This window comes from Melanaphis sacchari, unplaced genomic scaffold (assembly GCF_002803265.2).
Source record: "Melanaphis sacchari strain LSU unplaced genomic scaffold, SCAv2.0 Contig132_pilon_pilon, whole genome shotgun sequence".
Classification (NCBI taxonomy): domain Eukaryota; kingdom Metazoa; phylum Arthropoda; class Insecta; order Hemiptera; family Aphididae; genus Melanaphis; species Melanaphis sacchari.
This window is the reverse complement of record NW_020270545.1, coordinates 1,491,145-1,517,569: the sequence shown is the minus strand read 5'-3', so window position 1 is coordinate 1,517,569 and position 26,425 is coordinate 1,491,145. Positions and strand designations below refer to the sequence as shown.

Sequence of the window (26,425 nt, the reverse complement as noted above, 5' to 3'; positions counted from 1 at the left end):
ATAGATATAGAATTGTGTCATATTTATAGGTTTCCATTGTTATTCAAACAACATGCGCAATCGTGTTCTCAAAAAGGTATATCATCGTATGTAGTCGGGATATCATGCGTCTGGTTCTACTTAAATATTTACCTAACTATATAAATACATTTGATTGTATTTATGTGTTTATCACTAATCATCTAGCATAATCAGTTACAAGTTTTAGTCTAAATCTAAATTATAGTGGCTAAAAAATACTAAAATATTATTACAATTATACTTTACTCTATGTTTCTGGAATAACATCATTCATAAAATATAATAAATGTTTATTTTTCGTGTATTTTAAAGTGAATTGTTGCATATTTCGAGTATTCTGTTGTCAAATAATATGTAGTGATATCAAAATCTAAGATCGGTACTATCACTAATCACTATTCTTCAATTTATTTCGTGCTTCATAATATGGTTATCCAATGCTCATCATTTAGGACATAATCCGACTATGAAATCGTGTTTTAACACTTTTAGCTATAGTTTGATATCGATTTTAGACTGATTATTTAATAGTGGGTTTGGGTAACAAACAGTAGTGAACAGTACGCGTTAGTGGTATTTGCCTTCTCCTTCCTAACGTTGTGGATGTGAAGGTATTATGTTTTAGCTTGTTTTTCCGTGTAATATTGTGTGGGTGTAAACAGGTGTCATTTACGTATAGAGCGTACCGACAAATAATAAACATATTATAATTGTTACATTACAGTATTACATTTCAATGTTTTTTTACTTAGCATCGTAAAGACTATTTTTATCATGGTCGGCTTAAGTAAAAACCAGCAATTTGTACAACTGTATTGAAACGTAAACTATTTCTGTAATATTATTATGATACGACACGCTTAATAGAACTTGCAATTAGTACGATATTATAGTATTTAGCTTTTCAAAGTATGTATTATACAGTGTCGTATAACTGTATAAGTTAAAATTTTACATTTCTGTTATTGGTGAGAATAAGTGAAAATTTGTCTCATCTTTATATTGATTATATAATTTTACATAAATCTAATGATAAGTAATTTATATAATAAATAATAAGAATAAAATATTTTTAAAATACGTTTACTAATCATTATTAACGAAAGGTCCAGTGCAATTTAAATGGTAGGTAAATCCAATTTTAAATCTATCTTAATCATAATTAAAATAAGTATAGCAAATCTGTAAAAATAATAGTAATAAACCACATTTTCAAATTATTGAAATTATCTTAGCTCTTTTAAAAAATTAACAACCTTATTTCAATACAAGATTATATTCATACAGTTTATTTATTTTTATACAATTTTAAAATATTTACATTTAATTTAAATTTTCCAACGCTTTAAATTTCGATTACAACAAATAGGTACGGAAAAAAATTTTATTTCAGTTAAATTTGTCACTCAATCGAAATTTTTTAGTCGTTTTCAAATTTAATACTTTATATTACATAAGCCTGCATGGCACATTATTAAAAATAATGATTAATACAACGTGCAACGTATAAAAATCTAAGATATTGAAAACAATTCCAATTATATATAAATCACATTATATTAAAATGATACAAACTTATATTTAAAATATTTCATGTAAAGTTTGCAGGGAACATTTTGCATTTAATTAATTTTGTTTGCTAAGATATATTTTATAAGTTTTGTTTTCAAGACGAAGAATCATTTCCTTCAATATAAGTGTGTGATGGCATCAATGGTTTGAATGCAGACGTAGATGATATTGGCAGTTGTTGTTGAGAATAATTAGTAGAGTTAGTACTAGATGATCCAGGTGAACATCCACTGTGATGATCTCTACGTTCTCTGGCCCTACGATTTTGAAACCATATTTTTATCTGTAAAAAAATGTTACAAATTATAATATTACATAACATTCCTTAGAAAATCGGTTCCTTTAGAAAAAACCCAATAAACATTTTTATATAAAATTATTGTTAAAATATTATATTTCCATAACTAGTGTTGAATTTAATAATTTAATATTTTAGTATACAAAACACTCGGCTAGTTAGACATTCGCATTACGCATCTTACCAACATACCAGCTGTTAAACAACATGCCTACTTGTCTATCAGATTGGTTCATCTACTATGTCTGCACTGGAGGTTTCCTCGTCAAATCATCCGGTACAGGGTTAAAATTTATAATTTATTTTAACATGTTTTCTGACAAACATATCAAATATTATTTGGATAATATTTGCATAAATATAAAAATGATAAAACTGTTTCAATGGTTCTAAATGTAAACTGTTTGTGTTTAAGAGGGTTCATCAAATAGAGGCATTCAATTCGAGTGCATATGTGCGCGCGCGCGCGCACGTGTGTGTGTGTGTTTAGGAGTAAAGTTTAATAATAACTAATAATGAATATTATTTGAATTTCGATTAGAAATATATAGTCTAAGCGAGTTAAACATTTTATGTTTTAACAAAACTTTATTGCATTTAATTTTTATTAACTTAAATTAAAAGTAATTAATTTAATTTAATATTAATATTAATAAATAGTAAGTTTCTTTAAATCAAATACTGGTTTCCTTTATTTATAAATAAATAAATTATAAATGAAATTAGATAATTATTAATTATACATAGTAGAAAATTAACTCTTAAATTTACTCTTGATACCATTATCAGACTTGTCCAATTAAAATAATATATTTTTGATACCACACTAGTATCTATTTTAAACTATATTTTGTCTAAATATATATTTTAAACAATTAAACTCAGTTATTGTGGGTTTCTATATCATAAAACTTAATATTTTTAACTGAATTTGAAAAAATAAGTAAATTATACCTTCAACATTTTTAACCAACAACTTTACTCAGTTCAAATATATAATTAACTCGTCCATTATCCAGTCTTATTAATGGATTTAAATTATCAGTATTTTATAAATAAAAATTCGTAATAATTATTATGAAATATTTTAAAACTAATTTTGATGGTACAAAATGTACGATCACACGGCGTTTTGAATAGGCTATACAAGTACGTGAGTATTATTCCGAGTATCTTATAATATTAGAAGCTGGATTATGAATTATTAAATTTTTTTAGTTATTCTAAGTGCATGTCAATTTCAAAATGATTTTAAAATTAAAAATATGTTATTCTTTTAGTGTATATTTTCATATTTTAGATTCTAGTAGAGATAAGGAATGTATCTATTTTAAAACAATTTTTTTTTGGGAGGGGGGAGCAGAGAATAATTCTAATTTTTATCATTGAATAGAAAATATTTAATATTATAGGTTTAATCAAAAAATAATTCTTCAATAAATTGTTTTTAATTTTAAATACTTATTTTTATCATTATATTTTCCAATTAATAAACATTTGTAAATTTTTTTTTTTACCTTAAGACAATAATATCGACTTTTGAAAAAAAGATTAAAATCTTTATTTTCAAAATAAAAATAATCTGATTCATTAATAACAATTATTTAAAATATCAAACATTTTTTTTTCTACCAATTATTTAATCTATCACAATTCATTTAAGTAAGATAAAAATATAATACGATATAATATACAATAGATATTGTAACTTCAGAGATAAATTAAGTTTATAATATTATAGTGTAATAATTATATTTAAAAGTTTCTTTTTTTAAAAATATTAAAAATAATGATGCAAACATAAATATAAAAATATAAAGTATTTTTAGTAGGTACCTGTGTAGTATTTAATGATTAGTATTATAATTTGAAAAATGTTTATCAAGATCAGCATTTCGATTTTTAATATGCATAAAACTAACTTAATTACTTTATTGAAATATAGCCTTCTAAAAACAAATAACCGGTATATCGTCTAAAATTTATAAAATAATTATATTATTAGTATTATCTATAAACTATTTATTTTTAAAAATATTTTGATTCTCTTTGAGCTATTTATGAACATTCAAAATGTTTAAAGTTTAAACTTAAACAAATTTTGTTGATTTTTTTTGATTACAAGTTAAAGAACTTTAAATTTTAATAGTATGTCCTTCACTAGTTTCTTATAAGTTATAACAATTGAAAAATTTCGTAGTGTATATTCACAATTTTTATTAGGGTTTAATTTTCAAAGATTACCTAATAAATTTCATCAAAACCGTGAACATTTTCAAACTTGCTTTTGTTTAAAAATGTATTGATTTATAATTTTTATAGTTCAGGGTTGAAAATATTATTCAATTTTTCCAAATTTTCGTTATAAGAATTTAAGAAAAAAAAGATTTAACTTAAAGCCAGAATAATTTTTTTATGAAGGTTAAAATTTCAAATTTTAAGAAATTTGTCCAAATCGGGAATGATATTGTAAACAAATAGGCTAACAGAATTTGTTTGCTATAACTCATTTTTTATCATATTGATTTATTATTAAATTCAAATTTAATACGACTATTTTAATTTACGGTGAAGTTATGCTTAACACCTATTGTGGTTTACATGTGCCTAGTTCGCCGATAACATGTTTTTTGATCATAAAACCAGTTTTTGATAGTTTTCAAAAAATGCCCAATTCATTAATAACGATAATATATGATTCTTGGCATAATAATAAAAGTATAATACTATTGTTATTAAAGAATTTATCTTTTTTATTTTACTTACTTAATTATCTTAATTTATCTTTTGGAAGGATAGCACATAACTTTAAATTGGACAGTTAACCGCCACAGGCCCAATATTTATATACATATTAAAAATAAGATTAAAAACCAATAGTAAAATTTCGAATTGGATACTTTATCTCAAAGTGGGATAAATCAAAAATTAAAATCAAACTTAAATTTTCGTAAACTCTAACTTTCGTAGATACCTTTCTATGAGTTTACGAAAATTTAAGATATTTGAAATAAAAAAATTCTTTTAAACCTTAATATCATATGTATGTATAATTTTTTTTTTAATTATGTTTTAGATTAAAATATTTACTATTTAAATTAAAATAACTCATATATATGTATATAAATAAAATGAGATGAATATAATTTAGTGATATGCCCACTTTTTAATCTATTAATTACCAGTTAGGTTATTATTTATGACTATCGTAAATTGTGAATGTTTACTCAAATTAAATTAATTTGCTTAGAGATTGAATGATTTATCATTGTTTTAAAGTTAATAAGACAGGTATTTATATAATAAATATAAATCACTTTCTTCCCAGTTACCATGTATTATATTTATGATATAATTGTTTTTTGCCGGAAACATATTTTGATTACTTTAAGTTTTAAGTACTTAAATAATATAGTTTTTTTTATACAGATACTCACTCTACTTTCTGATAGTCGCAATCTGTCAGACAATACATGTACATCGTTAGTTCCTCCTAAATATGCGCTCCGGCGGAATTCATGTTCCAATACCGTAACTTGTTGAGTGGTAAATGGTATCCTGGGATTACGTCCAGGTCTCCGTTTTTGTCTATGTTGCCCATCCTTCCTTTTTATTCCTAAACATTCGTATATTATTATAATATTGTTATAGAAAAAAAAAATAACCATATATTAATACACATATCAACATAATATATAATTATTTCATTTAATATAGTAATAGATAATAGTAAATAATACTTACAATAAACATTTTAGTTTTTATGTTTTATTATTATTCTTATTGATTTTAAATATTATAAATTATAAGCCATTTATAACTTATAACAGCTATTATATATTTATTAGGTTTGCCATTTTTCTATATTTTAATTTTTAATGAAAATTATATAATTTCTTATTTAACATGTTCTGTATACCTATAAATTGAGAATAAAAAAACTTTCATCTTATAAAAAATATTTTTATAATTTAGGAACATATTTATTGATATTTGATTCGGTAGCTTTATTTTTGTTGATTAGTGAATTTATACTGTCTATAGTTGAGTGATATGGAAAGTAAAAAAATAAAAATCAATATTATCTGGATAAGATTTTAAGTTTATAGAGGTTTGAAAAAGTTTGAAGATAAAATAACCACTATTGTTAATAAATACGTATTTTTTTATTCATAATTAAAATATTTCAAATAGTCACCTACAAATACAATACAATAAAATATACTAAGCAATATATAACTATAGTTAGGTTTGCTATTGTTTTTTTTTTTTTTTTAGCAAATTATAGAAGTTTATTTCAGGCACAATTATTAGTGAACTTAACTATAATATTAAAAATGATATAAGCAAAATAAATTGTAGTTAAATTTTATGAATTTTGACTTTTTAGAAAATAAAGAATTTGAATTTACAGAAAAATTATTAAAATTTGTTAATGTTAACAAATCAAAGATATATTTAGTATATAATAGTATATTAACTAATATACTTATTAGTTACTATTTTTTAAATTTAATATTTAATTTTACCATGTACCTTTTTTTTTAATCTATTACTAATTAATTATTTATCATTGTTAAATTATAAAAATATCCTCATATACCTATTTTTAAATATTATTAATTTAAATTGTATGCACGTTGTAATTATTATTGTTCTACGCGTATATATTTCTGTACCTTCTTACCCTTCATGAGTAAATAAATAAAAAATAAATACATTTTAAGTTGTAAACCAAAAACGATTGAAACTTACCCATTTTGAATTTAATATCTTCTTTTTTTAGTAGTTCTAGATATAAATTTAACCTTGTTTTATTTTAATATAGTTCAATATTATTTTTCTTAAAGCAATTAAAAAGGAAACAACTACTTTTATTTTGTTTAAAATACTTTATAATAGAAGAATACTTAACTGTCCATTTAATATTATGTATTTTTTCCACTGTATTTATTTTTTAGTATTTTTTATATCGTGCATTATGAGTATACGTATAAAATCATATAAATTTTTACTCACTGTCAAGTTTTGGAGGCTTGAATCGTGTACAATACAACCAGTCAAAGTGCTGTTTATTTTGTTGATCGGTATCATCTTTAGCATTCGTCTCCCCGGCTTTATTCAATATGTAATCTACGCTAAATAAAAACATGGGTTTTCTTCTTTGGTCATCATCGTTTTGTGTTTTTAAAACTTTGTCATTTTCAGGACGTTCTGAGGTGTTTAAGTTCATTGCTGTAGTTTCAGATTCTGAGATTTTTGATATAATTCGCGGTATTGGTCTATATAATAAATAAATATATTGTATTATAATAATTAAAACATCAAAATCGTATTAAATATAATAATCATATCCATTATTCAATTAGATATAATATAATTTAGCAATTAAAATTTAATTTTCGAATAAATTAATTTATTCAACAAGTTTGAACTTTGTTACGTTTTATAATTTACCAAATAATTTTCAAGGAAATTACACATATTGATATAATTTCATTGGATAAAATTAAAATAAATGTATATTAAATTATTTAAAAAAATATCCATTTTTATTTTAAATAATCATTGCTATGATTAGATATACCGCCCGAATATATAACATTAATTATAATGACAAAGAATAATTGAAATTTTTTAATTTAATTATAAAAGAGAAAACAATATACGGAAAAAAAACAACGAAGTAATTAAAACTATTTTATATTTCTGTTTCATCACAATAAATTAATATTTTCAAATATATTGGTTTTATGGAAATACTTTTTCGCAAGATTTATTATTTTTGTGAATTGTAAAAAGTCTGAACACTATACTATATTATCTTTTATTTCATATCCTAGTCATAACGGTATTACCAATAAATATTATTGTTAAATAGAGGTATTCTTGGTATTTAAATTTTGAAACAAGTTATGATAATTATACAATTCATTAAATTTACTATTTAAAATGCTCATGACTTGGTTAAAAATTACAATATAAAAAATAAAAAACTTTTCGAGGTTCCTTAATTCTAAGATAATGTTATTTCCTTTAAATTTGATAGTAAGTAAATTCTTTAATATTGATTCTAATATTAAAAGTAACAGAGTAAAACAGATTTTTTAATCATAAAATTCACAATGTTATGCGTAGGTAAGATAGTGTCAACGCAGTAAGTATATAAAACGTTTACATTTTTAAAAACGATAAACTTAAAAATTCTAAAGCTTTTAGTTTTAAATAATGTAAAATAAAATTTGTTATTAAAGAAAAGCTCTTATATTATACAGCGTATTATATTATAAAATAGTACTTATGCTTAAATGCTTTAATAATCAAAAAATTAATCAATTTATATAAAATGTTTTTTATAAAATTTAATATTTACTAATAATTAATAATTAGTACACACAATTTCACATTAAACAGTATTGTTGCTACAGACATGAATAAAAATTAGTTTGTGTGTAGCTTAGTGACTTAAAAAGGTAACTTTAAGTCGTCTTTATTAAGCACCCGCTCCGATTCGTAGTTAAATGACGTAAACCTTATTTCAATAACAATAAGTAATTATCATTAGCATCAATGGTATTTTATACATTTTTAGTGAATTTTACGATATCATTTATTTATTATTTTAATTAATCATAAAGAATTTTTGATTAAATTTAATTTTTAAATAGATAGATACAAGATGCTGTATATATGTGATTTCTAGGTTTAAAAATTAAAATGATACTTCCAAATCATTAAAAATTCAAATAATTTAACCCTAAAATTTATCTACATCATTAAGGTACTTTTTTAAGTTAATTATTTTAAATGTTTTAGATTTAACAAATGAAGTTTTGAAATTTTAAGAGCGTAAGTTATTTAATGAAACTCAAATATTTATTCAATTTATCGTCTAAAACTAATTAATATTTAATTCAACTATTAATGAAATTCATATTTTTAGAATAAATTGTAAAAACAATTTTATTTTATTTATAATATTCTTATCATCTAAATCATAAAAACAACTGTAAAATTGTTTTACTTTTTTGATACTAGGATACATGTCACATAGTAAAAACTAAAAATAAAGATAAAATATAAATAATCCTATATAATGCATATATTTTATATTCAGTAAAATATATTATTCTAATAAATCTTTAATTTACATGCATTATCTACTTGGTCGAAAATAATTTATTAATCCAAGAACATAAATGCCAAGTTGTTAAACGAAAAATAATGATTTTGAAGCGAATTTATATAATTTGCATATTATGTAATTATACTACTATCAATGTTACAAATTAGTCAAATTCTCTAACTACCATGTTCAAAAGACAATATCTATATGTCAAAGAATAATTAGGTATTTTATAAACAAATTTACACAAACAATAGATGTATAAATTAAAGAAATATTATTCTATACACTTTAATTTTCTTTTACTAAATGTTAACTATATTGTGCATTTTAAATCAAAATAATTTACCTTGCTAAGAACTAGCTCTGTTCAGGTAATTTTATTATCTATACCTATTGACTACAACTATTACTTAAGATAATATTAATAGTATAATAATTTATTATCACACTTTTTTTAAGTTGTTTAGTATATTTAATTAGATAATTAATATTTAAGTATGAACTATAAATAATAATTACTAATATTATACCTATACATAACGACATCATAGTCATTATTCATATCATAATTATTACCAGTATTACATATAACATGGTCTATTTAAAAGCTATAAATATTATAACATATACCCTATATATTAATAACTTTTATTTCTTTCATGTTTTATTTTAATAATATAAAGACACCAATTATTTGATAGTAAAGCAATTATTGTAAAATATTAATTTTTATTATATTATTAAATCACATTTTATTCCTATAAAACGTAATTAATGACAATTTCAAAGGTATCCAATCATTAACGATTTTACGGTAAAACCCAAAAGTGCAAATTGTCGATTTTTTCGATAGACCAAAAGCGCAAATTCATTTCGTGCTTTTATATCTTAGTAGTGAGATAAAAGCGCAAAAATAAATATTGTACCCGTTATACTATAAGTTTCATTTTAAAATTATTAGTTATTAAATTAAATTATTCATTTCAATTAAATATATAGTATTTTTATAATTCAAAAATAGGTATATCAACAGTGATCAAGTTTAGTTGAAGTTTAGTATTATCATACCGTATTTTATCATAACGAATTATAGTGAAGGTTGATAATCATTTAAGATAACTATACAATTTAATATACAGTATAAACTTATATCTAACATATAAAATACACTTTATTTTTATAAATTTTATTTGCACTTATGGTTTGCTAAAAATGCATTTTTTTTGCACTTATGGAATATTCTTTCTGCGCTATTGGGTTGCGTTTGGGTCATATTTGACACTTATGGGCTACAGCCTGATTTTGTTTAGATCAAAATTAAATTATTATTTCAATAATATAGTTATTCTTAGAAATATTAATGATCATTTAATTCTACTTCATGTTAAACATGAACATTACACAAGGTATTTATAATATTTTTTTTTTTTTTTTGTGTATATTATTTAGATATTATTTATAATACAGAAACATCTAATAATAGGTATAACAAATAACAAACAATAGATCAAAGTAGAATACAAAAATAAACGATAAAATAATATATTTGGAAAGCGGAGGAAGGAGTACTTTTTGAACTTATCTCATAATCTGAAAGTAGCATTTTAGCTAAATTGAAAAAGAAAATTTAATTTTCTTTTTTTTATAAAATTAAATTAGTTCATGTTGAGATATTGTATAATTGGAGCAAGACATCAGTGGATATTTATTAATAACTTATCATAATTATTAAATACAATATGTATCTTGAATAAAAAAATAATATAATATTTGACTGAGATAGCTTTGATTAAAATATTTAATACAGAGCAAAAGCATATATTATTATTGCCATATTGATTTACACTAATACAAATATGACATATTACACATTAATACATTATTGTTATAAGATTATAGTGTATATATCATCAGAGACAGATTTAAGTCGTCAATGACGACGACGATTATATTTTATTATAACTAATCTAATTGTTAATAAAATATAAATAATAAGATAATATAATACATACACTATACGTTATATTATAAGCATTTTCTTTATTAAGGTTGTTATTGTATGAATTCATCCGTCTAGAATTGAATTCTCTGTCCGCTGATAACGTATACGTGAATTATTCTGATGTATACTAGTTGGGTCCCAGATTAAAATTGTTTACCAATTATGTCCCGTATTAAAAAGCCTGCTATACTAGTGTACTAACACTTTCCTTATCATTTTTACAGACTTAGGACTGTCTAATAACATCTAGTCTTTACAGGTATAGTTAAAAATTTTTTTTTTCTAATGTTTACTATTTTATTTTCGTAATTTACAACCATCTGTCATCTAATTGTCAATAAGGTTTTTTTCTTTAATTTTTAATTAATAATTGGGTTGAAATTTATAAGATATATATTTAACAAATTCATAGAAATTAATTTTTCCCAATATTTTTTCAGTCATCTTTTCCTTTACGAAATCTTCCTTATTTATAAGGAATTCTATATTTTACAGATTTTTCTTCTTCCCTCCAGACTTCTAATTTTAATATAAACGTTGATTTAAATTATTACTACGATACGATAAATAATAGAATTATACACGGGCCCAATTCAAACACATCATTTTACACGCTCGGACCCAATTCGTGTAAAATGTAAAACTAATATTATTTTCGGACCCAACTCAGATGCAGCAAACAAATTACATCCAGATAATATGTAAGAACTATACTAATTATTACGTCCAGTCTAAACACATTATTTCCTTATCCATGTAATTCAGACTTAAGACTGTCAATAGCAATATTAAATACTAATAAGGTACGTAAAAATATTATTTTTTTCACCATTTATAACATGACTTATCAATCTTACCATTAAACTCAGGTTTTAAGAATTAAAAATAGAATAACGTACGATGGTCAATGACGCATAATCAAAACGCTAAGCTAGGTACTAACCGTATCAATTTTATTCATAAGTTTTGAATTATTGTTCGATGGATGATAATAATTAGTCATAAAACTCATATTTCATCAGATGATCGGGATGCAATTAGTATAGAATAGCCCGGTGCAATTTGTAAGTCACTTATCACAATTCTTATGAATGGAACGCAATATGTAAACAGCTGTATAAATCAATTGTATGACGTAAAGGCATTAAGTGCTGTTTACACTTGTTTCCCCCAAAAAAAGTTAATTAATAAATATTAAATTATTGTTGCGGGCTATACAATGATATTATACAAAATTATCAACATCAATTATTTATGAAAAGTTGTTAATTGTATGAATTTGACTGTAGAAATATTAAACCTATTTACCTATGTATGAAGATAAGTACTTTTGTATAACTTTATAATAATAACATATAATATATTTATTCTTATATGTACTTTAAATAAATAAAAAATAAAAAAAATTCTTAAAAAAACAAATAAAACATTTAAAAAAATAAAAATATTTTACACTTAATTTTTTTTTTTTAATTTCGACCTGTATAGTATATTTTTATAACAATTCAATTATAAATATTATATAATTACTTTTATTATTTACCGAAATTACTATTATACTTTTGAGGCTTTTTAAATAAAAATGTATTTTATAAGTTTAAACAGTACCTATAGGTAACTAATAAAATATACAGAGAAATTAAATAATATGTATTTACTGTACGTGTTTTTCGTTACAATTTTATTTTATTATACATAGTTATTCTAATTATAATTATTTATTTTTTATGCTTTATGTGAAATATTTTAACAGAAAATATAAATTATGATAAATATTATTCTGTTTTTTATATTTATAGGTACAAAAGATTTTTGGCATTCTTGATACATATTTTGCTTCGTTTACTATAATAAACCAATTAATTATCATGTCGGTAGTTATCGCAGTTATAATGACGAAACTATGTTAAAAAGGAGCGCGGGACACAAATCACCTAAGAAACTTGCTGATTTTTTTTCATTTAGACGCAACTTCCTTATTATAATTTTGAACGCAAGTACTATGGAGAGTTTTAAGCAGTATTGCATGGTATTGAGTAGTAATTGACGGAAATTAAAAAATGCCCTGTAATTTAAAAGTGAGAATTAATTTAGATCAGGGTTTTAAATGTTTAAAATTTGAAAAATTAAGATAAAACATCAAAATAATTTTGCTTACTGTTTAAATTTAAAATAAATTATAATTAAGTACAATAAATGTTTCAATTTCAAAACATAGACAATATAATTAGGTTAAATGATAAGAATCATATTTTGGAGGTGTATGCAAAATAGTATATAGGTACTGTATTAGTTAAGTATAGTATTTATATTCTACAACGCGTCAAACTTTTCGCCGAGTAAGATAGAGAATAAAGAAAATGATTTAAAAGTTTATAGTTATTAGACGAAGTCAATCAGTGCTCTTGTCACAAGACACAGTAAACGGAATGAGTGCCAAATATAAATATGCTCATCTTGGCAGTAGACAAAACAAATAACACAACGCTAAAGCAATTTTTCAAAGAAGGCAGTCGAGTTAAAGTATACTTATCATCTAAGTTGTATATTATAATATAAAAGCACTATACCTAGTTTGAAAATATGTAGTCGAATTAATATACATTCGCAATGTCAAAGGATTGACGGTGTAATCAGAGAACGACGTTATTTTAATTGATTTGGGGTTATTTTTTCTTAACAATAGCAGTCAAAGCGATACAGATAAAACAGAATAAAATCATTGTGAGATTTAGGCGAACGAGTGGAAAAGCAATGTTTGACAAACTGAAGAGAACCAAAATGGCGTATAAAATTACAAACGGAGTGGAATAAAAACAAATGAATAGAGAGAAAGAGAAAGAGAGAGAGAGAGAGAGAGAGAAAATTTCGGTTAAGATTACGCGTGAAAGCCTGCTCCGACTTACCCGTGAGTATTAGGTGACACGAAACCGGCGGGCACCGAAGTAGGTATACGGTTGACGCGCGTGTTACCGCGGTGACTGGTAGCGGCAGTTGGCGAGTCCCGCGGAGACTGTTTATCGGAGACGGTCTAGATGGCTACTGACCGCCGTCGCGGTGGTGCAGATAACACACACAAATCGGCCAAAGATAAATGCGTTACCGAAAAAAAAAAAAAGAAAGAAAAACGAGTGCACACACACGCGCACACACACGCACACACACGAATAAAATGTATACATTTTTTTTTTTCGACTATTGCTACCTACCACCACTACCGCGGTCACCGCCACCGCCGTCGCCACTTCGGTGCTCCGCGCGCCAGCGAGGGGATCGGTTCTCGTTTCGTAGAAGGGTAGCGTGGACGAGGAGGCGCATTGTACGCGCGCATTATAATACGCGTACATAATATGGTCGGCAGGCCAGGTAGGTGCGGTTTATAAACCACACGCCGCCGCCGCCGATAAATACAATATAAATAATATTATGTACTACCGTATACGCGACCGGGTTAATTAAGCGGAAATTTTCTATTAACTTGTTGCCGCATCCCCGCGCGGCGTGTGTGTGTGTCCGTGTGAGCGCGCACACACGCACACCGACCGAAACCAGTTTACGCGCGGGACGGAATAATAAGAATATTGTTATTATTATTATTACAAAAATAATAATATCTCCGCGTCCCGGAGAATTGGCCATCGATATCCGATGCGTTTTTGTTTATTTTTCAATAACCACGCTTCAGCGGCCTTCGGGTACCCGTATAATATGTATATAGATACTTGCCACACACGCGCACACACACCCGCCCGAGGAAGTTATTGGATTTTCGCGCCCGGCCGTTTCACAATAATATGTTTTATAGGTATAATATGATTTAGGGATGGGCCGATACTAGAGAACCGACACTGAATATCGGCCGATATCGGTCTTTTTCGAAACCGATACTTCCACCCACCGATACCGATAAAAAAAATCTATCCATAGCATCACAATTATTATTCAAAAGTGCACGTCATGTACAGTGAAATATCAAATACTTTTATTAACTATACAGCTTACGAGTGCTATTTGTCGTAATTCGTAGTCATTTAACTATGACATTATTATTAATTTCTATTATTTTATATTTTTAAATTTATTAACGAAAATTTATAGTGAAGTCCGTTTATTATAGCTTGAAAATATTAAAGACTCAAATAAAAATAACTATTAAATAATCATTTATTACCATTAATATTCAACGTAATTTCACTTCGCTAGGTAATTTTTGTGTTATCGGGTATCGGTTTTGTGATGTATAGGTTGGTGACATAGGCGCAACTAAACCTCTAAAATGTGGTATGCTAAAACTGTTAATATTTCAGTATTCCACAGAGCCATGGTATTTCACTAAAATAATAACAGTTAGGTATGAAAAATAAGGGGTGCTAAATTTGAACTAAGAGGCGCTCATGTATTTTTTCCAAAAATGTTGTTTCAAGATTTCCATACATTATCGGATATCGGTTTTATATCGGCAGCATGTATCGGTGTATTGGATATCGGTAATAAGTAGTATCGGTCCATCCCTAATTATTATTACCCGAGTGTTTGTCGTCACACACGCCAGTTTGTACCCTACGATCAGTGGCGCAGTTGAATTAGAAGTTTTTCTAAAATTTCTTTTTCAATAGATATACCAAAATCAATGACTCAAGTCTTTCCTGTATCATTTACTTTTTCTCTAAAATTTTCAGAGAAGGTTGGGGGGCAAGCACCCCCTCTGACCCTTTCGTAGCTACGTCATTGCATATACGATTATATGTAATAATAATAATAATAATTTATTACTATAAAGGCTTACGCGAAACAGTTGGTCCGCGCGCGCGAGTTGGCCGGAGACGTCGTCGTGTACGTTTATGTTCCTCCGCCGCCGCAGGACAAGTCACCGCGCGCGAGGACGATGGACGTCGGATACGACGAATCGCAAAAAAGTCGTGCAGAAGCGATGCCGAGGGTCCCCGCCCGTACGGGCACCAACGAGTTATTTACACTGTCATATTATTATCATCATCCGTGTCTAATCATGGTATTAAGTTTACCGAAAAACCACACCACCTATACGGGCACCCCACACCGGTTTTTATTCGTTCGTTTTTTTGTCATTATTATAATATTATTATTATTTTAATTTTAATTTTTTGTTTTCACATTACGATTAGGATAGCTATTAAAATATTCAAGATCTATAGGTTTTTTTTTGTACTTTGTTCGTAGTCGGCACGAACAAACACACATCTCAATAAGGTAGACAAAGAATAGCCGCCTGTTCATACCGAAGACTTCAACAAGCGTTATGAACGGATCAGCGGTTTTTGAAAGGAACGGCTTACTAATATTTTAATATTTATAACATTATATCGTATGTCACGTCTGAGCTACCAGATTTCTCGTAAAATTCATCGTTTCATTTTACACGACTTTTGATTATTATACCGTTGTGGCGTTGTTAGTAGGCACGAAAAAACATACGATAAATAACGTTTTCAATTCCTCTTCCGTTCAGTCAGTGAATACGTTTAATACAGTCGGAGAAGTAATGAAACGAAAACTATAAATTATTAATCCTTTCGTACTATTCCTGTACCAACGTCAAGTTCTTCTTATAACTTTTTGAATGGGCATGAGTCATAATTATTATTATGAAGCTAACCAAGTAAATTTGGAATTAATTCATAAATTATTTCTTTTTTTTTAATAATAACTAGTTATAATAATATTATTGAGTTATTTTTTCAAAACTATAATGTATTAACGTGTATATTAGTAGACAGTAGTACAATGTCAGCGTCCAATGTATGACCAAAAAGTATTATTTTATTATTATTTTAGATATAAGAGAAAAATAAAATATACATTGTTATTATAACGCAATAATATTAATTAAATTAATTTTTTTTTCTTAATTTTTCAGTAATAATAGAAGTGTCCTAAAAGACTAAGTACGAATTTCATAAAGTCGAAAAGTGTATGATTCTTTATATATGTTCAGTAACTATGTCAATAATTAATTATCACGCAATAACAATATTTAAAAATACCTAAAATGATGAAAATAAAATATAATTAAAACAATAAAAAAATTCTATACGTAGAAAAAATAAAAAATACAAATAATAGCTTATGTAATTTTATTAAAAATAAAATAATATTAGGGAATTAACAGTGTTTTAAACCTTATTATAAAAATGAAAATAGTTAAGATGTGACTTTGAAATGTTAATAATCAGTATGCTGTATGTATACTGTTTAGTTACTACAATAATTTGATATTTGTTTGATGCTATATTTTTAATATCCGAAGAATAAAGATTAGCTTTACTGTGAAGACTTATATGGAGACCCCTGGGTTATCTTAATATAAAAATATAACAAAAATGCCAATAAGCATCACATTTTGACATAACATAAGATAAGAAATATAAAATAAAAAAAAATACATACTAATAATTTTTATGTAAGTTATGTATATTATTATGTCAGTTAGATTCAGTGCAATTTTAAGGAATTCTCACTACTTATGTGACAAAAAATTATTTTCTCAAAATAAATACACTCAATTTTATATAGTATATTATGCAGTCATTAAGAAAACAGTTAACTAGTTGATAAAATATTTTCACTGGATGTCATTTGTTTCACTTATAAGTTTACTTGTTTAAAAAGTGCATAGGTTATAAATGTTTTAACTTATAATATTATTTGTTATTAATGATTTTAAAATTTAAAAACATCATATACCTAAAAATAGTACTCAGTTTTATTTATTCGTTTGTACGGCATACAGATCGGACAACTTGTATTAAATTTATTTGAATTTCCTGTTTTATATTTCGAGAGGAGTTATGAATGGGAAAACGTAATACATTTTTTCAAAAGGGGGACTATAAATTTATTATTATCATAATATAAAAAAAATATTTGAAATATTATACTTAATAAGTGCAATAACCGAAAACAGGGTCCAAATTCAAAAAAAAAATAATATAATACAAAGAAACTGTTATTATAAAAGTTGCTGAATTCATTTTACAGCTATCATGTAAATAAAAATAAAAAATTGAATAATTTGAAATTTGATGCGTGCTAAGTTAGAAAAGGTAGAGATTTTTTAGTGTGCTATGTATAAATGATATTGTAGGTTTCACAAATTTGTTTTTATATAGGTACTTGTATTTTATTTGTTTGTTTTTATTCCCATCATAATGTTTTTGATCAGAAAAGTAGACAATTTTTAGTACTTTTAAAAATTATCAAGGATTTAAAAAGGAAAAAAAAGGAAATACAATGAATGTTGAGTGTACCTCGTTATTAAATGAGTGGTTGTAATCTATGTGTTTGAATTCAATAACAAATCATTATTTTCGAAAACAGATTGTTACATCATCATAACGTTTATTCGTTACATTGATTTTGTTATTAATGTTCAATTATTAAATTATTACATAATATTTATATTATATATCAGGTATTGTTAAAATGTTAACTTTTGAGTCAATTTCAAATTACTGTAAAACGATGTGAATGGATTCGTGATATAGACAGTAGCATACAATTATTTTAATTTTTTTTAAAAGTCATTACATCTATAAAATAATATATTAATAAACAATTAAATTTCAAATCGCCAAGAAAAATATTTTTTAATCGCAATAAAATAACTAAAATCGTTGTTCTTTATTTAAATATCTAATTTTGAAAATAATTACACCATGAATAGGCAATATAAATTTTAATATTTATAAACATTAGTTAGTCCAATTAAACAGATTTCAAAAATGTTATCGACAAATATTAAAATCGAATTTTTATTATTTTTAATAAAACACAATATGTGGTTGTAGACTAGTATTTTTTTTTTCATTTATTTGTGAATATTAAATATAACGATTTCGGTATAAAAGATTTCTTGTCGTGTATTTTTTTTATTAATATTTAATACATTTAAATCTGTGAAGAGGACGACTTAAGACAGCGGTAGAGCGATCGTGTCAAAGAAGATCTGAGGCTCCAAGGAATCAAGGATGGAGAAAGACTAGCATTGGATAAATAATAGCATGGTGAGTTAAAATAGAAGCGGCAATGGGTCTAAATAGCTACAAATAAATCTAAAAAAAAAAAAATTAAATCTGTGACTATCATGCACAAAATTGCTATTTATTTGAATAATTTATAGTTATATGCATCTGGCAGAAAAAAGTTTGCATAATTCATGAAATCAGCAAACAAATGTTGTCGATTTCGTAAATTTTTCTATCAATATGAAGTTTTCAACCAAATTACAGATTTCACGTATTCAGTAATGGCGTCAATGATTTAATTTTCATAGACGCGGAATTGCGTTTACATTACACTTTTTTTTTATAAATTTTCCATTAAAATTTATTATAGGTACATAAGGGTAATATGTATAATTTTGCATTCTGGGATAGATGGCTACAATTTAGATTGTTAGTTATTACTTATTAATGAATTGGTTATTATTTTATAGTTACTATATGCGGTATTAAGGTTGTGTTATAAAACTTTTTTCTAAAATTTACAAATAATATGTTTTTTGTATTTAATAATAACACTTAAAAGTTATAAAACTTAATTAATATGAAATTAATAAAATAATATTTTATTATAAATTATACTGAATATATTACTATAGGTACCATGCTTGATTTAGATACGAGTACCTATTGGGGCTCCTATATACTTCTAAAACTTGATAAAGAAACATGTAAATAAAATCTATGTTACTAAAATATTTTCACAATTCACATTATGTCAGATTATTTTTTTTTTCATAAACCCGATACTTGAGTAACTTTTTTTTGAAATGTTTTGTAACCTAATTTTCACATCACCAATACAATAGTTCTAAGTAAACTAGAGCACAATAATATTATAAAATACTTTATACTGATATCAATTATTAATAAAAATGTTTTAGTAGTTTGAAGTTTTGGGGGTCAACTTTAAATCACTCTCAAATCTTAAGCATAAAGTTTTGCATTGATAAGTGTTATTCAACCATTATAATTTATAAAAAAAAATGTCTTTACATTATGTTTGCAAAAATATTATAAGTTTCAAAATGATTTTCTTAAGTTAACCCCCTAATAATTTAAAACAAAATTAAATGTACAAGTAATTTTAGATTTTCTTTAATAAACACCTTTCGTGTCATGCATGTTTTCTATTTTAAATATTTATATGATAAAAACGCCTGTGACATGAATTTTTATCACCATATAATTGTATATAGATACCTTTGTTTAATTTATTTAGGTTGGTACTTATAAATTAAAGAACAATATTTATACAGCTTGTTTTTAAACAAAATAAAATACAAAAAAATGTAAGTAAAAACTACTATAACAATTATAATTATTGTTAAAGATACCATAAAATGCAATAAAAAGAAAATATATTACTAAGGTAATATTAAAAATATGTAATGTATAATCTAAAATTGAACAAAAATTAAACATTTGTTTCATAATTAAATATTTTGTTAAGAAAACTTAAAATTGGCCAAAAATAAAATTAATTTTTACAGAAACACAGTCATGATAAACTTGCAATTTTACTATCACCTAAGCACTTAACATAATCTTACAAAATGAAAACAACCATCAAAGTTATTTTCTTTTGTCATAACTATTGTAGGTATGATCAATAATACCACTCAAGTAGATAACGTTGAATAAAATATTGTTTAATTAGTTGACCACCGACTGCTGTTTATTTACCCATAGTTTACGGTATTAATATATTATCACAAAGCACTGAATTGTTTTTACCAAAAATTAAATTGTACTAAATTTAGTATGTATACTTTACTGATGCATAATTAAATATTATGTATATATTTGATTATAACAGTTACGTTAAAATAATTATTGATAATGATTTTTTGATATTTAAATATCTTTTATATAATTTTCTATTACATAATTTACTATTTACTAAAATTATATTGCATAATCAAAAAACTTAAAAATTTGGTGGCCATTAAATCTTATTTAAAACAGCCCTTTTGTTGATGATTAGGGCGTGCAGCTACATACCCTGCACGCCCAGTAGCTCCGCCTATGAATATAATAACGTAACTGCTATAATATGTACTACAATATATAGATTCGTAAGTATGATGTCATCAATACGCATATTAAGCTATAGACTATAGTACTACACTGTCTACACTAACAAAAAAACAGGGAATTTTAATAACGTTAACAACCATTGACACTTAATTATCAATTAAAAAGGCTCAAATTTCGAATAAATTTTAGATTCTAAGCAAGACAACGAATTTATTATTTTAGTAAGATGTGTTTTTGATTTTTGTACCAATAATTACTTAATTACATGTTTGACTGTTTGAGTAGTAAAAAAACTTTGATTTTGCATTTTGAGGATAGCTTTTAATGGAAAGTTGGACCTTGTAAGTTGTAAGTACTTATCAAGAAGTCAAAAATAAAAATTCTTTACATTTTTAAAAATAATTAGAGTTTTATGCAAAATTGGATTTTAATAAAATATGTAATGTTTTTTAATGTAATTCAAAAATAAATATAGGTATCGAAACTTGGATATTTTATCAAATTATTATTATCTTTTAAACTGATATAAAATGTTCAAAATATTTTAATTTTTTTTATGTTTTTTACACATTTAAATTTTTCCGAGTAATTTTTTCTAAACTTAATTTAAAGTTATTCAAATGCGTACTCAGATTTTTTTTAAGCATTTAAAGTTAAATTTTTACAAAATTCATCAAGACCACGAAAATTTAAAAATTATTTTATTGATACATTTTTATTTTTAACATTTAGGATTTAAAAATTTGATGTGATTGAAGTAAAAATTTTAGCATTTTTTAGTATTTAAATGTATAATAACGATTTACTTTTTACGATTTTCGTTTTATTGTATAAACATACTAATCTTATTAACTTGAAACATTCAGTCATCACTTAAATTATTATTTTCTATAAACAATAATATTTTCAATAAATACGGATTTAAAATATCATACAATACTTAAAATAAAAAATGTAAAACAATTTGTATAGATTTTAAAATCTCGTTATTATCTTGATAAAAAAAATTTGAGCCCAACATTGCTAATATATTAGTACCTAATATTTAATTCGTTTTTGGAAAAAATTAATTAAACTGTCGTATAAATAATGTCAAAATATATTGCTATTTAGTTGAAATATACATAAATCACAGAACTAAGTACGATTAGAATAAATACAATAAAAAAATAAAAATAAATTTAATGATTAGTTGATTTTACGTTAAATAAAAAACAATTGAGTTAGTGATCAAATTAATGGAAATCCAATAGTAATAATTAGTTAAAAAAATTAAAAACAAATTAATTTTTAACTCGTTAATATGCCTATTGCGCCCACTGCCTTACTTATATTTTACGATTTTTTTTAGTCATTTTTAAATATTTAAGGGTACACATTTTCTCAGACAGGTGTACTAGGTCATTGACGTCTGGGCCATACTGTTATGTAATCTGGCGATTTTGATGAATTGATATTATTATAATATGGTATAACGGTACAGATGGGAGGTCCACAAATAGCCTATTACTATATACATCCGTGTAACGTTAGGTTTTCAGTGAGTTAAGCAAGACGATACTTCACGTCCGGTTCGGTGTGCAATAATCGGTCGCCAAGTTCGGATAGATAGCGATGAAATATGATGAGGTGGGGTATACGATAATTTCGTATGGATAAAATCGCATGCTCGTGTCGTGCACTTCGATCGACGGACTCGCATAACACAATACCACAATACTGTAACCACCGGCGCTATGGGATACGAATTTCATTTAAAATGGCCGTCGGAGTAACGTAATCGGTAGCTTACGCGTGGTGGGCAAAGATAATCGCCGAAACTGCAGTTAGTAGGTCCCCTCTCTCTCCTCCCCCCCAATATTTCCCTTCGCGCCGGTATAATGTGCACGCACGCACACAGGTATTATAACAACCGAAATACACGTCCCACAGTGCGGTATAATAATAATGAAAACGATCGTGGTCCGTGGAACCAGGAAGGAGAGCTCGACGACCGCCGCAGCGGCGAGCTGAGAGTCTGTTGCGCTACGGTTCGGCACGACTGTTGTTGTGTATGTGTGTGTGTGTGTGTGTGGAGTGTTTGCGTGTACACACACAAATATATAAAATATAATATACGTTCGGTAACAATATCGAGACGATACCCTCCGTGCGCGGTTGACGTTAACGACCATGTTATAGGCGGAGCGTACACACATAATATAACCTTATACCAGTCTCGGCTACCGCCACCGCACATCTCGAGCCCCCAGCGGGATAAGAGCCGGTACCCCTCTATGCGCGTAGGTATAATAACAACAGCAGCAACAACAACAACAACAACGACGACAACAATACGGATCTGCGCTCGCGGGATAGTTTCCGCGTTCGTACCTACTCGCAACAATGTTGGCTTGTACGCGTACATTATATAATAATAATAATATAATATATTGAATAACGCGATACGGCGGCGGCGCACACATGTAATAATAATAATAATAATAATTCATCATCGTTATTGTTACACGGGCGTATCGGTGCGCCGCCGCGTGTACACAGTATACAATAATAATAATATAATAATATAATATATTTTATTATTATTATGATATGTTGTAACGTCGTCGTGGCCGCGGTCGTCGTTGTTTCGGCGGACCCTTTGTGCGCTCGCGGTAAATCTAGTACCTATATATATGTGTATGTGTGTATGAGTGTGTGTGTGCGCGTGTGTGTATAATATACCCGAGCTAACCGCGGCGCGCGAGTACGCGGGGAATTCAATAAAAACGTTTAGTCAAGCGGACTGAATAAAACAAACACCGCGGAAGCCGCGACGACAGCGGCGGGTTGTTGTTGTTGTTGTTGTTATGATAATAATAAATAATACCAAAACACAAAAATCATAACAACGCCGGTCGAACGCGATGCACGGTCTCGGGGCCGAGTGTCTCGTTCACGGTTCGTCGTTTCCATCGCGTCCAGAAGTCGGCGCGGACTCACACGATACGTCGTCGTGAACCTGCCAAGCAAACGCTATTATACCTACGTGCGCTGTACGGCGCACAAAACATCGGTGACGGCGTGTGTGGTCTTCGGATCGGCCTTTCTGTTTTCCGCGTATTCCGCCACCACCGAAATCGATTAACGCACAATACGTTTTTCCCGGGGCGCTTTGTGTGTGTTCGACGTGCGTCCGACAACAATAATGCTTATAATAATATTATATTATTATAATATGTAAACATTATTATTATTATTATTATTATTATCATTATTATCATTATTATCATTAAAGGCGTTCGGCGCCTTTAACTCGAGTTTTTCTTTTTTTTTGCCTTCTGGTTACCCCGCCGTTTGGTCTGCCCGACATTTCGGCGGTACGTAAGAGATGGTATAATATTACGCATTGTCGTGCGCCGCGTCTACAGTACGGGAGAGAGAGGAGGAGCTTCCGCAGTGCGGCGACTAGAATTTCTTAGCCCTGGGGGCAAAGGATTATTTAGGGGCTAATATCCAGAAAAAAAAAATAGTTTATTTACTGTTCATATTGTTAAAATATTCCACACTTTTAAACTGGTCAACATAAGTATTAAACTGGAAACCATATAGTATCCACATCAATATTACCCAAAGATTTCTGTTAAAAGGACGTCACACTCGCATGTGATGTTGGCTGTTGCACTCCGTCTTAGGCATACAATTACTGTTATACTATACCCATAAATATTGAATGTCCCAATATAAACTAAGAGATCGCTAGACTAAGGCCGTCGAGATAACGCAGATCAACGGATATTAGGATTCCCCATTAAAACTCCAACAAATGCCTATTATTATTTTTAATACTAACAGCCTACAACTTTATCATTGTTTTTGTACAAATAATTTTAGGTTTGAAGTCAGAGTAACTAACGAGTTACTAATGTTACAGTATGTTTAATTATCCGTGGCAATATAGTTATATAATGTATGTATAGTATGTATATAAACTATAAGTTCTTAATATGTAAGAGAAACGTTTTATTAGTGCATTTTCCTGGCTGCTCGAGTGGATGTTACGGCACTAGGCCTCCGTGAACTACGAAACGAGGTTTTTTTTTATTTTGGCCGAAATTAACGTTTGTAGAGACAGAGGAGTAAGTGCGTGTTGGCCGTTACGTTGGAGACTCGGGGAGCTCACCGAGTCTGTCCGCGTTTCAGACGTAGACAAAATTAACGTCTAGTAATATTATTACGATCATTGACAAAAAATAGTGTTGCCCGACTAAGTAGTCGGAGGCACCTAGATCGACGATCGGACTGATATGATTTGCCGACGTAAAAATTCGATTTAGATTTTAGATATATTGATTAACTATTTTTATACTATGGAATTACTACACGTATTATTAATTGATTAGTTCATTATTTTCTAATTTATTTTTATCGTGTATTTTTTTTTACAATTTTCTCTTTTACTTATTATTGTTGTAAAAAAGTTTAAATGTGAATTATAATATGTAACTGATATAACTTTAATTTTAAATAATTAACTATATTTAATTATTAATATTATATTATGTATTTATAGGTTCTCGCAAAAAATCGATGTGTGTATTCATTTATTGTTTAATTATAACTAATTAATAAGTTTTCATTAAGTATTTTAAAATGTTTTGGGCGCAATCGGTCTACCGACCCTAAAATTTATATAGCGCAATTGATAGGTACATACAATAGTAATTTTAAGCGCAATTGATAATAACTCCTAAATATACATCAATTTTACCAGGAAAATTATTATAATGAAAATATTCACTTTAATATTTTAGATATATTATTTTAATTAAATATACATACATAATAAATAAAAAAAATACAAAAGTTCAAGTGTAAAATTTCTAAAATATTTTAAATTTTATTCAATTACGATACTTTAATATCGTCTAACGCATTTGATAATATTGACATATACTCGAAATAACTTAAACTAATACAAAATAAAAATTTACCAATTCTGTTTAATAGGTATAATTTATTTGATTTATTAGGTATCATCTAAGTACCTAATGATATATCACAAATATTTTTATATTATTATAATGAATCGTTTAGTTCAACATAATATATTATTTGTGATAAAAACTATACCTATTATATTAGATTTTATGTATTAGTTCAATAGGTCGCTGACGAGTAACCAATAATAAATGGCTAATTAAGTTATAAGAATATTAAAAATTAAAATTCAATAAATTAAAAATGTTTAAGATGTTACAATTTTATAATTTTAGTACATACCTAGTTAAATCGATGTAATAGTCGATATTCATGATTTGTATTTCAATTGAAACGTCGTTACA

At 26.4% G+C, this 26,425-nt stretch overlaps 1 protein-coding gene across 2 annotated transcripts; it reads right to left on the bottom strand.

Annotated features, from left to right (window-relative positions):
- Window positions 1-1,507: 1,507 nt before the first annotated feature.
- Window positions 1,508-26,425, bottom strand: LOC112591373 (homeobox protein MSX-1-like). 2 transcript variants are annotated; one of them, XM_025335180.1, is made up of 4 exons: window positions 26,364-26,425; window positions 6,911-7,173; window positions 5,329-5,507; window positions 1,508-1,876 (listed from the first exon to the last, which is right to left on the bottom strand). In XM_025335180.1, the coding sequence occupies exons 1-4, from the start codon at window positions 26,393-26,395 to the stop codon at window positions 1,688-1,690; spliced, it is 663 nt and encodes a 220-aa protein (XP_025190965.1). In that variant the 5' UTR covers window positions 26,396-26,425; the 3' UTR covers window positions 1,508-1,687. The 2 variants fall into 2 exon arrangements, with proteins under 2 accessions (XP_025190965.1, XP_025190966.1); XM_025335181.1 differs by lacking the exon at window positions 26,364-26,425 and adding an exon at window positions 13,929-14,106 and having other exon boundaries at window positions 1,510-1,876.